Source organism: Ooceraea biroi, chromosome 5, assembly GCF_003672135.1.
Source record: "Ooceraea biroi isolate clonal line C1 chromosome 5, Obir_v5.4, whole genome shotgun sequence".
In the NCBI taxonomy this organism is placed as follows: Eukaryota; Metazoa; Arthropoda; class Insecta; order Hymenoptera; family Formicidae; genus Ooceraea; species Ooceraea biroi.
This window is the reverse complement of record NC_039510.1, coordinates 16,876,903-16,889,425: the sequence shown is the minus strand read 5'-3', so window position 1 is coordinate 16,889,425 and position 12,523 is coordinate 16,876,903. Positions and strand designations below refer to the sequence as shown.

The window sequence follows — 12,523 nt, the reverse complement described above, 5'->3', positions numbered from 1 at the left end:
GTGTCCATCAATCCATCCATTGAACGATCCTTCTTGACCTTCAAAACATTTTTCACTTTTTATTTGAGAGCATGATTTCTCGTCGCGTACAGAAAAAGCATACATAAAAAATACGCCTTACACCTACAGAACTTTAATAATACTTGTAATGATTTCCAGATTGGAAGATGCGCAGTAATACTTTTCATGGGAAGCTACGTGTTAAAGATTATGGCTTTTGGCAACGGATACAAAATAGCTAGGAGTGCTAGAAACGGTGACGCGTCTCGCTCGCCGAACGCGAAGTGGCCGCGTGACACGTGTCACGTGAACGTCTTGTGATTCATTTATTTCATATTTTTCATATACATATATATCAGTTTTATGTATAATATATATATTTATATTTATACGTACTTATGTGCTAATAAGTACTATGTATTTGGCAAATTCTCTGTCTTACGTAAAAAAGCTACCTGCACGGAAAGCGTGTTCGCGAACGTGAGGAAGCGCGTTTACGTTCCAGAAGTATCAACAGGTGTAATAATAGCCCAGAAATATCCCGACTTATTCCCGAATTTTCTGTATTTCAGCTTCTATCGTCTTTCCACGATTCTGTAGAAAAAGCCAACCGCTTTAAGAGATCAATTCTCTACGGAGATAAATCAACATCAATCAATTTTAATTCGTTTAAATAATGTTAATTAATCCATTTTAATGCGTTTAAATCATTCCTTTAAGCGATTCTGTGTTCAAAGAGTTGAAGAAATCACTTAAATTACGATGAAAAAGTTAGCAAAGCGACGTCGGTGAAGCTTTCTATTAGAATCCATACAGACAGATGATAAAATTGCAGCGACGAAATACACAAACTCAGTAAATTCTTTGAACACTATTATTGCACTTGATTATACCATAACTTGACTAATCTGACGGTATACACGTTACTCTCTCTCTTTGATAAGTCGTCCGCGTCAGCTCTTCGCGAGAACACACCTTCCGCACCCACGCGTTTTCTATCCTACGGAAACTCTCCTATAAGATATTTATCCTCGATACTTCTTACAGTTAAGGGAAAACGTTACAAGCATTTACAAAAACTTATCACATTTTTACTGCGTTTCTTTCTGCAAAAGCCATCTTAGATATTAGGACAAAACTGGTACTTTTCTTTTTTTTCTTACTCGCTATTCTTCAAATATAATATTAATCATATGGCAGCTCTTCCGGTGTCACTTTCGCGTATCACTAACCAAGAATCCGACTGGCAAGCTTCGCATATTCGTAAGACTCGACACTTGTCACACGGTAAATGCCACCTGTTTTTTGATTACACTATACATACATATTTAGAGAGACTTTTAGTGTACTCAAGGTAACACATCAAGATTTGTCAGAAGTCTATTAGTTCGTGTATCGATATTGTTTTTTTTTTGACGTCTTAATAATGCTGCTCCACGTTGTGAATGCTTTGTTTCCTTCCTGTCATGATTCGAACAAATAGCAACTGGTAATTATTAGTAATTACATTGACTTCTGCAATCTCAATACAATGTGGCAGGAGCTGCCCAATCGTCACCTTACTTATCTTAAATATAGTAAAAAAATGCGCTTCTCACTCATCTTAAAAGTAAAATATAAGAATTTCATGATAAAAAAACTAAAAATCTTATTAATCTAATATAGTAAAAAACAGTGCTTTCTATTTTAAAAAATAGAGTTAAGAACATTACAATAAAAAAAAGATGGGATACTCTCGCCGATGACGATCATAACCGATTGCCGTACAAATTGTTTCAGATAATATTGAATTCGCGCCTTTATTCTTTAATCGCTATATGCTATATATGCATGTTTTGTTCAATCTTATGATTATGTATGCAGTAGTTATGAAGAAATTATTACTCTCGCGCGTTCTATTTTAAAAAATAGAGTGTAAGAACATTACAATAAAAAAAAAGAATGGGATACTCTCGTATCATAACGCAGTCCTAATGTTATAAAATATAATTAAAGTATCACGGGTGTAAAAAAAGATTGAGAGCTTTTCTCACATGAGGTAAGTACGTAAATATATAAGTAGATAATATATATATAAGTAGATAATATATATATAAGTAGATACAGGAGTAACCGTACGAAAAACGAATTTGTTCGAACAGATTCGTTTTCCGTATGATGCAAGAGTATTCCATAGAATAAAGAATAAAGGCGGAAATTCAATATTCATCTCAAGTAATTCGTATCGGTTATGATCGTCATCAGTTGAACACATAAAACATTCCTCGAATTTAAGGATATTATGGGAAACTATTACATGTTACGGTTATAAAGCTGGAAGTAAAATAAAAACGCATTGAATATATATCGCACGTATGAAAGCTATCGCTTGCATGTCTCGATAATCGTAATAATCGTCTAATCGAAAGACATGGAAAAGGATGAGGTATGAGTAAGGGAAGAGATAAATAGATTGTTCAAAGTGTATGTACAGAGGTTGGTGGTTGTCGCAAAATCGCGCACGTCACCTAAAAGAGAGAGAAAGTTCCTCTGTTGGCGTTTGAAGGATATAAAAAGCAACGCTCACATTCTTCAACCGTCTGAAAATAGAGAATGACCATTTTACGCAAGAGGTTTCACCAGTTTGACGCAAATTCGTAGTTACGAGCGTTAAACGAACAATCCATTAATTCGCTAAAAGTAAACGTGACTTGGCGAAGGATAAATACGATATCAAATAACAGCATCTTAAAACGATTTAATAGCCGCTATTCGCTTTTCAAGAAAGATTGGCGCAATTAAACAAGTATTACTTTCAATTTTCACTAAAGATACGTCATAATAATCTAAATAAATTCGTATGACTTGGCACAAAATTGCCAAGTGTAACCCGCGTTTTTAAACAAATCAACAATAACTTAAAAAAATTATAAAAAAGTATTAAAATTGTCTGACTTTAGGACTAGAAGAATGTGAGCGATGCATACCGTTTTTGCTAGCGTACCCTCTAAATACAGCTTTCTTTCGGAACGAACACAAAGTTACTCTTTTCTTTTTGTCAGGCGCAACAGAGTACGACTTTCCGCGCGGTCTTCTTGGAGCCACGCTCGACAAAGAACGATACTACCCAGCGTACTAGACTGTGATAATCTAAAGGGTGCCCTCGAAGCGTTCATCACTAAGTCGATCGATCGACCTCTACCAATTTCGCGATGAATTTTTGTACAATTCTCTTCTCGTCTTCTTTTTTTTCAACTTTTTCTCGCACAAGCGATCTACCTACTCCTCGTTTCCTTGAAATGTAATACGCGCTAAGTTACAATTATATTCATAGCTTCCTCCTAAGAACAATGACTATCAAATATATCCTGCACACTTCGCGCTTCCTTTTTCCATCGTCTGTGTTTCTATGCTTTGGTGAGTTAAGGATAAGGTCGGCATAAGGGGGCTCTAGACTGCTTCCGCATTGAAGGAGCAAACCTTTCAAACGCGACATTCTTTCAGAAAAACTACGTTGCGTAACCATATTATCAAATTAATTATCAAATTATTGTATTATCAAAAAATTGTAGTTTTTGTTTGAAAAATATTTTAATATACTTTTCCTGCGTGCGCGCACACATAGGCGTTTCAGTTGAGAATGCAATGAGGAGCATACAGGACAGATTTCCAAGGTTCGCTCCCCCTTTCGCACCCTGAGTAGTTTACCTCACGTGCGAAATTAGTCGTGCAGTGAGAGAATCTTACAACAGAGTTTGTCGGCAAAGGACAAGTTTACCGATAGCAGCAAGAGCTTTCGAGGGATCCACAAGGAAGTGTAGGAACAGACGGTAATATCGCAAGTACACGAGGTACGAGATCTTGAAAGGGAAGAGAGGCAGCGGGGTCAGCCGCGACCGTGAAACCGCGTGCGTGTTTCAGGGCAAAACGAAGAGCAGAACTCGATGGAGGCTCGAGGGTTGAACGGCGAGAGAGCAACCGTGAGAGAGACTTCGTAGGGGAAGTTTCGGCGAAGCGAGTCGCAAAACCCCGTCTTCCCGCGAGCGGACCGCGTTAATATAAACGACGACGTCCGCTCAGCGCTCATTTCCCTTTTCGTTTCTTGTTCTTTTACGTCTTCTTGTTTCACGTCTGCTCTTTTCTTTTTTTTCGAGAACACTTTAGCTGAAAATTGCTTTCCGGAGCGATTTACAATCTAGTACGCCGGAAGAATATCTAGACGGCGGAGTCCTTGCCGACGAAGCCGGTCTTGGAGACGGACCTCTTGCCATCGAAGGTGATCGAGGTCTCCCGGCGCAGTCCGGAGTCGATGATCGGCGTGATCTTCTTCTCCTCCTTCAACGGCTCCTTCTCGTCTCTGTAAAAGCATCAAGATAACATTTGTCGGATGATCCAAACTCGCGAACGCCAGGCTGAACGCCTGGCGAGGCGTTCTAATTAATATCGGCCAAAAAAAAGGGCATGTCCATATGCGGCGCGTGGTGCGACATCGAATATACACGTCAGGCATGCTGTCACTCGCAAAAAGTAAAAGATACGTCGCAGTGAGGGGCTCCGGGGAAACAATGCATCTCTGTACATGGTATGCGTCACTTTTGACAAATCCCGAGAAATCCGCGCTTATATTACGGCCCGCTGCAAGTTCTCGTTGTTATTTCAAATAAACGTTTTCCGCGTGTACATGCACAAAATACGGGGAAGAGAACACGTCTACGCGAGAAAAATTAAACTTACAAATTCGTTGAAAATAGCGGGAAAACGGGAGATTTCCTCGCTATTTTCAACAAATTTGTAAGTTTAATTTGTAAGTCTGTATTATATTGTAAAACTAAACAACTGATAGTAGACTCGGTATATTTTAAATAAAAACTTTCAATTTGCAATATCGAATTTATTGATTTATTTATTTCTATGTATATTTTGTACATGAAACGCGCATAGGAACGAAGCTTCAACGGCTCACTAAAATCTATAAAAAAAATTTCGAAAAACTAAAAGTACAAACCGTTGAGTAGAACAGTGATGTAATTCCCGCTGTTTTCCGAAATAAATTATCTATTTTGCGTGTTATCTACAAGACAAATTCAGAAAATCGATATTTACTATTTCTACCTTCCTCTCTATATGGCATGATAATCAATATGCATTAAAACTCTGTTTTATCGATTCTCTTTTATCGATTTCTATCACTGTTCCGCTCAAAGTACGTCGAAACATTATAAAGTCTCGGGTACCGTTTATTCGCACTGCTATCTGTGCTTTGTAGAGCACGAAACAGATAGACTCGAGAGGAAGACTCGCGTAATTATTGCAACATCGTGCGGTAACAGAACGGATTAAAGAGAATTACGAATCAAGTGAGCGTTACTCCAAGTGTATCGTGCATGCGGCATGGCCAAAGCTCAGGCGAGTATCAGCGATCTCTATGTCGCGCGTTAACGAAATTAATAGAATAACAAGGCTGCGTGTCCATTCGAAGGTACGAGCAGTTACAAATCGTAAAGCGACCCAGAATCTAGAATTTAGGTTTGCAAGTCTTAAACGCTCTTAATTCGGCGTCCAGTGGCCTACTATCCACAAAGAACGAAGGATGATAATGCATCATAAATCTATGCAAACTAATTTCACAAATTTCCCTTTTGTTATTTTATCTAGGAAATTAACGCAAAAATTCTGTCTGTATATAATCATGTATACTAGAAAAATTCTCCCCCAAAAGTTGCAGGTAATAATTATTTTCTTTCAATTTCCTACTTGTTGTTTTTTTCTCATCTCTGTCATCGCGCACATGCTTTTATACTCCGCTCAAAAAGCGGTAATAAAAAAAACATAACCCATTATATGCACTGTGATTGGGTGCACGTCGACGTTATCCACAACCCATTCCATGGATGTACAAAAAAAATAAAAAGGACAAGACTATCGTCCATGTAGCCGTCACGCAGTGAACACGCAGCCCGATGCAACGCAAGTGTAAAAAATCAACGTGTTGCAGTACGAAGAGTGGTTGGCGGCACAGTGACTGCGTCCAACGGATCGAACATTTTCTCTCATGCTCATCGGGTTCCCTTCGATGCGTGTCGGGGCTTCCCCTCACGAGATGGTTCATCCCCGAACGCCATTGGGCGGATTCATTCGGCGATGGCTACCACGGTCGTTTCGGGAAGCCAGACGGGAGAGGAAAGAAAAGTACGTGAGAGGAAAAATTGAAGAGAGTCTGAGAGACAGAAAAAAAGAGAAAGAGCAGTGAAAAAAGAGACGAAAAAGAAAAAAATAAAAAATCTCATGCAAAGTGGAAAGCTGTATCGGAGCCCCTTCGTAAGGAGCCATGCTTCTTACTGATTTCGCTTATACATCGTTTTCTCTCTTACATGGCAGTGTGTTTGACCAATCTAATGGTACTTTTTCCACTACCCGACTCTTGGATGGCCGTGACCCCGGCGACATTGGCCATTTTTTGGTCGCAATACGGCAATGGAAACCGCCAACCGTAAAGACTACCGGTAAAGAAAAAAAAGAGAGAAATACGAGAGGAGTCACAAAGTGATGTCTTCTGTCTAGCGGCGGGCTAATCTCTAACACGTTTGATATCGCGGCTCTACCACCGTCATCGCATCTGCGACTATCGTCTTTCCATCGCGCGAGATACAATCCGCGACGACCAGAAATCGCACAACAATCTTGAGCACGCGCAAAAAATTCCGCGATAAATTTGATTCGAGTTTGATTGAAATCGAGTAAAAATGACGCGAACTCGACGGCCGAAACAGCAAGAAAGAAACCGGTACCGAATGTACCAAACGACAGTTTGACGACAAGTGCAAAGATTCGATAACATGATAAAGTAGCGCTAGACTTGCCAAAGCACAATGTAGAGTACATATGTAACGAGATGCGGTAGACTGTAAGAGTATATCCAAAAAAGAGTATTTCGTGTAATACACATATGTGATACCATCGCCGTAAATTACGAGTATTCGGGGCGAGACTCACCTGCCGAGTTTCGCGTCCTCCTCGTCGACTGGCTTCCGCCGTGACCGCTCACACGCGTAATAAATGATTCCTGTAATGCAGAGTGATAGAGAAATACCTTAGAAGATAAAATTTCGAAGATTTCTTGGCCTAATTCAAGATAAATATTTGCAAAAAATGCAACAAATGACAGTTTCACAAGTAAACGCCAAACTATAATTCTATCCAAGTCGAGTGATGTAATTGTAAGTGATGTAAGTGATTTAACTTTAATATAAAGTATTGTAATCAAAGTTATAATTTAATTGTCACAAGAACAAGTAACCAGATCTTGATAAACTTTAATCAATTAGGAGACAATGGCGCATGTGTGAATTGAACTTCGATATTGTCCATTATACAATGTGAGAGGCTTTATCCATTCAAGTAGCGCGATGATTTAATGTCAGCTCACCTGTCTTGCGCACGCAGCAGCAGATAGCGTCGATGATGATAAAGATGATGAATATCGTCGCGAGGACAATGCCGATTATGGCTCCACTCGATATTAACGGGCCCTGATGCTGCAGCACGCTGGTATCTACACCTTGAAATACGATAAAAGCACATCGTTCTTAAACTTATTCATTGGTGCACGCGCGTGTATATGTATATCGCAGTCCGTTAGTGCAAAAGCGATACTGAACGATGTTTGGTGATGGTTAACAATCGTTTTATTCGAGAGAGCAATTCACAAGCAGAAGAGTGAGATTGGTACCATGCTTGAGAAAACGTACTGGTACGTTTTTCTTCAAGTAAATAGATTCATTTCGATGTACAAGAATTGAAAAATTTTCGATTAATAAAATTGTTATAATAAATTAATAAAGATATCTCAGCCAATTCTCAAGTCAAATATGTTTTAGCAAAGTAAATAGTTTTTAGCGTATGATGTCATCCTTGAGGACCTGCTTAAGCCTTAAATACATGATTTCACAACTGAAACATATAGATAATTAATTTGATAAAAATAGTATTATACAAATTACCAGATATTAAATAACAAATATTAGCAATGATACGTGTATAATGATAATTAACATAATCTTAACATATCTCTTAAAGAAATATAATAAAGAAATAAAAGAAATATAACGCTAAGATAAAAAATAAGATATCCTCACGTTGATGAGTAATTGAGACAATTTACTTCTCAAATATCACGAGATGTCGCATCACCAAACATGTTCAACGAACAATGATATTTAGTCTCCTGAAAAAAGAAACAAGATCTCGGCGGGGTTGTGTGGGGGATGCGGCAGAAATCCGTCTTTATCAAAGGAGGAAACCAAAAGCCAGAAGGCAACAAGAATGGCAAAACATACAAGTGGTGATTGTCGGTTAACACAGAGCGTATGAGTGGACCAGTGAGCATGTAAGTGTGTGTATATATCTATATGTGCGTGTATGTATGTTATATATACACCGGTTAATGGATCGCGATAATTAGCGCATTGCAGAGCGTGGAAGCGATAGAAGATTCTCGTCTCGTAACACCGCAACACGAGCCGTGCTAAAAAGCTCTAGGAAGAAGGAAGAGATGGGAGAAAAAGCTCATTCACTACCTCCTACACCCGATGTTAGTCTCTACGCGTCACTAATCTAAAAGTGCTACCTCCACACAAAAAGCCCTTCCACTGTGAGTGCCTCGCATTTCGTTCCATGTCACACTCGTTCACTCTCTGTCATTCAGTGTCTTTCTCTCTCGCTCTCTCACTCTTTCACTCGTACTCTCTCACTTGCCAATTCTCAAACAGAGCTCTCCACTACGTTAGTTAGCGGCCACATTTTGCAGTTGCTTGTACTTTAGGGGATATTTACCGTTTTCGGTGGCGCGCGTCGCTTCCCGTGGGTATTTATGATATACTTATTATAATAATTATACAGTAAAAGTAAAGAGGGAAGATGTATGTATGCGTGTGTGTAACAAGCGAAAAAATAAACAAGACCGCCGAAAAAGAAACCATCTCAAATTGCAAACGCGGAGAGAAGATTCGAGGAACACACCCTCGCTGATCCATCTCGCGGCTCGACCGATCGTTCCGTCTCTCCCTCTCGTTTCGAGATTCATCGTCATTATTAGATTATTCGGAAATTCGAGATTCGAAAAGGCAAGCACAATTTGAAGGTGGCTTCTCCGCTGGCTCGGATTCTCCATCTTTTTCTTTTCTCCTTAGACACTCACATATATTTTTACGTCATTCCGTTATATTTACAATGTTGAATGCGTTTCGCACAGAAAAAAAACGAGTTATACGAGTTTATCCTCTTCATAAATACGAACTTAGTAGGCACTAGGCTAGTACATATCCTTAGACGTATGTAAATGTTTTATCTATCTACCTATTTATATTTATATATATATTTTTTTAATATATATATATATATATATATACGTTTGTACATATACGTGTTCGCGCATATTGCATATAAGTGTACTCATGTATCTGTGTATGTACGTGTGTGTACGTGTATGTATGTGTAATATATATACCCTTCGGAAGTTACGAGCGGAGTAGACGACACCGTAATAAAAACGAAAAAGAAAAAAAATAGAAAGAAGAAAAAAAATGAAAAAGAACGACGGGATTGCTACGCACGGCCATCAAATGTCTCGTAAAAGCAACCGGAGCGGCAACGGGGATCGAACGGCCGTGCTGAAATTCGATTTCGCATTCCGGTTTATTTTCGGTCCGTGTCGTAACGTGCCGCCTAATTCCGAGTTGGCGTCATTCTTTAATCCCAACAATCCGCGTGTGCGGCACACCCCTGCAGCCAGAAATTACTGCACAGTACCGCACAATATTTACATACGTGCTCCCCTTTTTCCGGCATTTTCCAGTCGTGAATCACGTTGACGCCGAACAAGAGAAAAATGCATCGATAATGCTGAAAAGTATCCTACTATTAAAAGCGTCCTATTATTTATTCTGTTTTCGGCGGGTGTTGTGTCAGCGATGTACCCTTTTTCCGCGAGAAAAATAATTCGGCTCATAGGTACGCTGTTTAATGCACTGAAAAATATCTGAAATAATAAAACAACGGAGTAGAGAGAAAAAAAAAACAATCGAAGACTGCAAAAAATGCACTAATGCACTGGCGAAAGGCTTTCTTCGACCACAGACGATTGTTCATCAGGCGAGCAACGTCGAAACGCGACTATGCGCGAACCCTCGGGCGATACAGATATTTTTTCTCAATATTCGAATTTTCTCAATATTAAGCATATCTCGTTGCTCTTATTATCAAAAGAGTAATACAAGATTATCTCGGCAGATTATACGAATTGAGAGTAATTTTCACTAGAGCACGTAAACTTCAATCGTTAGGTGAGCTCAACAAATTGCAGCGGCGAAATTGCCGTAAAGCGATGTTCCCTTCAACAACCGTAGGAGGATTACGGTAGCGCGAGTTCGAGAAGCCGGCACGCAAAATCGCGCGGAAATCACGAGAGTGCCCACCGGAAATAGATCGCGGACTATCGCGTTTATGTATATGCTTCCCACTCTCTCTCTCTCCCACTGCTTCCCTCCCAGGTTTCTCGCCATTCTGACCCTCTCGTCGTTCCAATCCTCTGGTTCATCCTCCTGAGAGTATGTTCCTCTCCAACGTGGCGGCGACGGCTATTTATAAGCGGACGCCGTCCTTTCGGTATGAGAGTTCCACGAACGGGATTTCGCATTTGTGAGTGAACCTATTCGTTCGTTGGCTTCTGTTTCCCTGTTTCTATCTGCCCACGAAGTCGCGTGGGTGCTCGAGGATGGACCCGGCACATCAGCCAGCGCAAACACACGGCTCTCTTCTCTCTCGAGCGAGAGGGGGGGGGGTGAGAGAGAGAGAGAGAGAGAGAGAGAGGGAGGGATTCATTTGTACACGCGAGGAGAGATTATCTCCATAACGAGAAACACTCCAGCTGTTGCTGCTGCTGATGCTGCTGGGAAATTTCTTGCTCGAACATAGGCAGTCGAGATTGTGTGCATACTCTGCGTGTATTATTTCGGCAATGCTCGCAGAAACGCTTCGAGAAGTACGAGAGTTATACCGCGTTCCATTGAAAATAACAAACGCAATGAAAGTGACGGAAAATCAGGAAAAACGCGTTTTGATGGATGGCAAGTTGAATATATTCAGATCACGTAAGGAAAACTAGCTTTGAACGTTTTACTCGATTTCGTATCAAAGCGATCGCGATGGAGGGAGATTAACTTTAACTTGAACACGTCAACTGTAATAGCAAGTTTGGTCTTTCTCTCTTTCTCTCTCTGACAAGATCAACAATTAAATAATTAGACCAAATAACGCGGAGCTAAAAACCTGATGTGCAATTAGCGAATAAATAAATATTGTCACAAGAATGCATCAAATCAATGCATCTCGTCAACAATGAGAGAATTAACGAGCAACTATAATCGCGTTGATCTCATCACCGAGGTATCACCGCGCCCCTATTTATTCGAGGCTCTCGATGGCGCCATTCGATCGTACGACCAGCGTTACTTCTTCCCGCGAAGTGAATTCCGGATAATCGTATAACCACTCGACAAAGCGAGTCAATCTCGCATTCCCTGCTAATTGATTTCCTCACCGTGTCCGCAATCGTGTCGTCCTCGAGACAATGATGCCGGACGCTCGAAGCGAAAGCGAACGGCCGCACAAACAATGAGTCGTCGTCGCCGAATGGAGCATTTATACGCTCGCAATTTATCCGGAGGACGTGGCGCGCACGTGGTGCAGTTTGCGCGGGATTGATCCTCGTAAAACAAAGCCGCCTTGATTTCCCAACAGGGACAATCCCAGGGCCATCGCGCAAGAATCGAGGATCGATTGATCCTGCAGATTGCGGCGGGTCGCGCAATCTCCCCCACGGTTTGAGGCTCTCCGCAAACACGCCCGACTCCGCCAGCCACCCCCTCGAGAAGAGGAGGCGGAACGACGAAGAGCTGTACGTTCGCGAGTAATTAATCCGCGAGAATCGCGACACGTCGAACAATCGCGCATAAAGAGCCGTTTGTTCGCGCGACTACAGCTCGAGCACTCTCGCGTTGCGCGTTAGCGTTTAACGCTAAATGCAGCTGTCTGCTCCTCTGAATTACTGCACACACGCGAGAATCACGCGTCGCGAGATCCGTAATTCTGTTCACGAACTTCCCACCAAAATCGTCAATTTCGCGAAGAGCGTACCAGCGAAATGCCACCGTAGCAAGAGGCGAATCACGAGCGAGAAACAAGAAGAGACTCGGCGCGAGAGGAAAACTGAGCAGTGCGCCTCGCAATCGGATAAACGCACGATAAACGATTTTACGGTTCCGCAGTTGCAGTTTCTTTTCGGAGAATTTTCAGGAATTGACGGAAGTGGATTATATCTAGACGGGAATTGCGCGATTTCGCTCGGCGTAGTAAAATAACGGTGGCTCGAGTCTTTGTAGAAGAATCGCCTCGCTGAATCGATATCGTTGGTCAGTCCGTTGCAATTCCGCGGATCCTTTATCGAGACAAAGCGCGAATTCGATGGATTTCGTTCGGCCACGACTCC

At 41.1% G+C, this 12,523-nt stretch overlaps 1 protein-coding gene across 3 annotated transcripts in view; it reads right to left on the bottom strand.

The window, feature by feature from the left end:
- Positions 1–37: 37 nt before the first annotated feature.
- Positions 38–12,523, bottom strand: part of LOC105284902 (fasciclin-2) — a 92,197-nt gene continuing 79,711 nt past the window's right edge. The window contains exons 7-10 of one of the 3 annotated variants that reach the window (XM_011348735.3): positions 7,406–7,537; positions 6,973–7,042; positions 6,351–6,476; positions 38–4,336 (exon numbers count right to left, since the gene is read on the bottom strand). In XM_011348735.3, the coding sequence (XP_011347037.1) occupies positions 4,195–4,336; positions 6,351–6,476; positions 6,973–7,042; positions 7,406–7,537 (470 nt within the window). In that variant the 3' untranslated portion in view covers positions 38–4,194. The remainder of the gene's footprint in view (positions 4,337–6,350; positions 6,477–6,972; positions 7,043–7,405; positions 7,538–12,523) is intronic. The other 2 variants (XM_011348734.3, XM_011348736.3) reach the window with 2 other exon arrangements.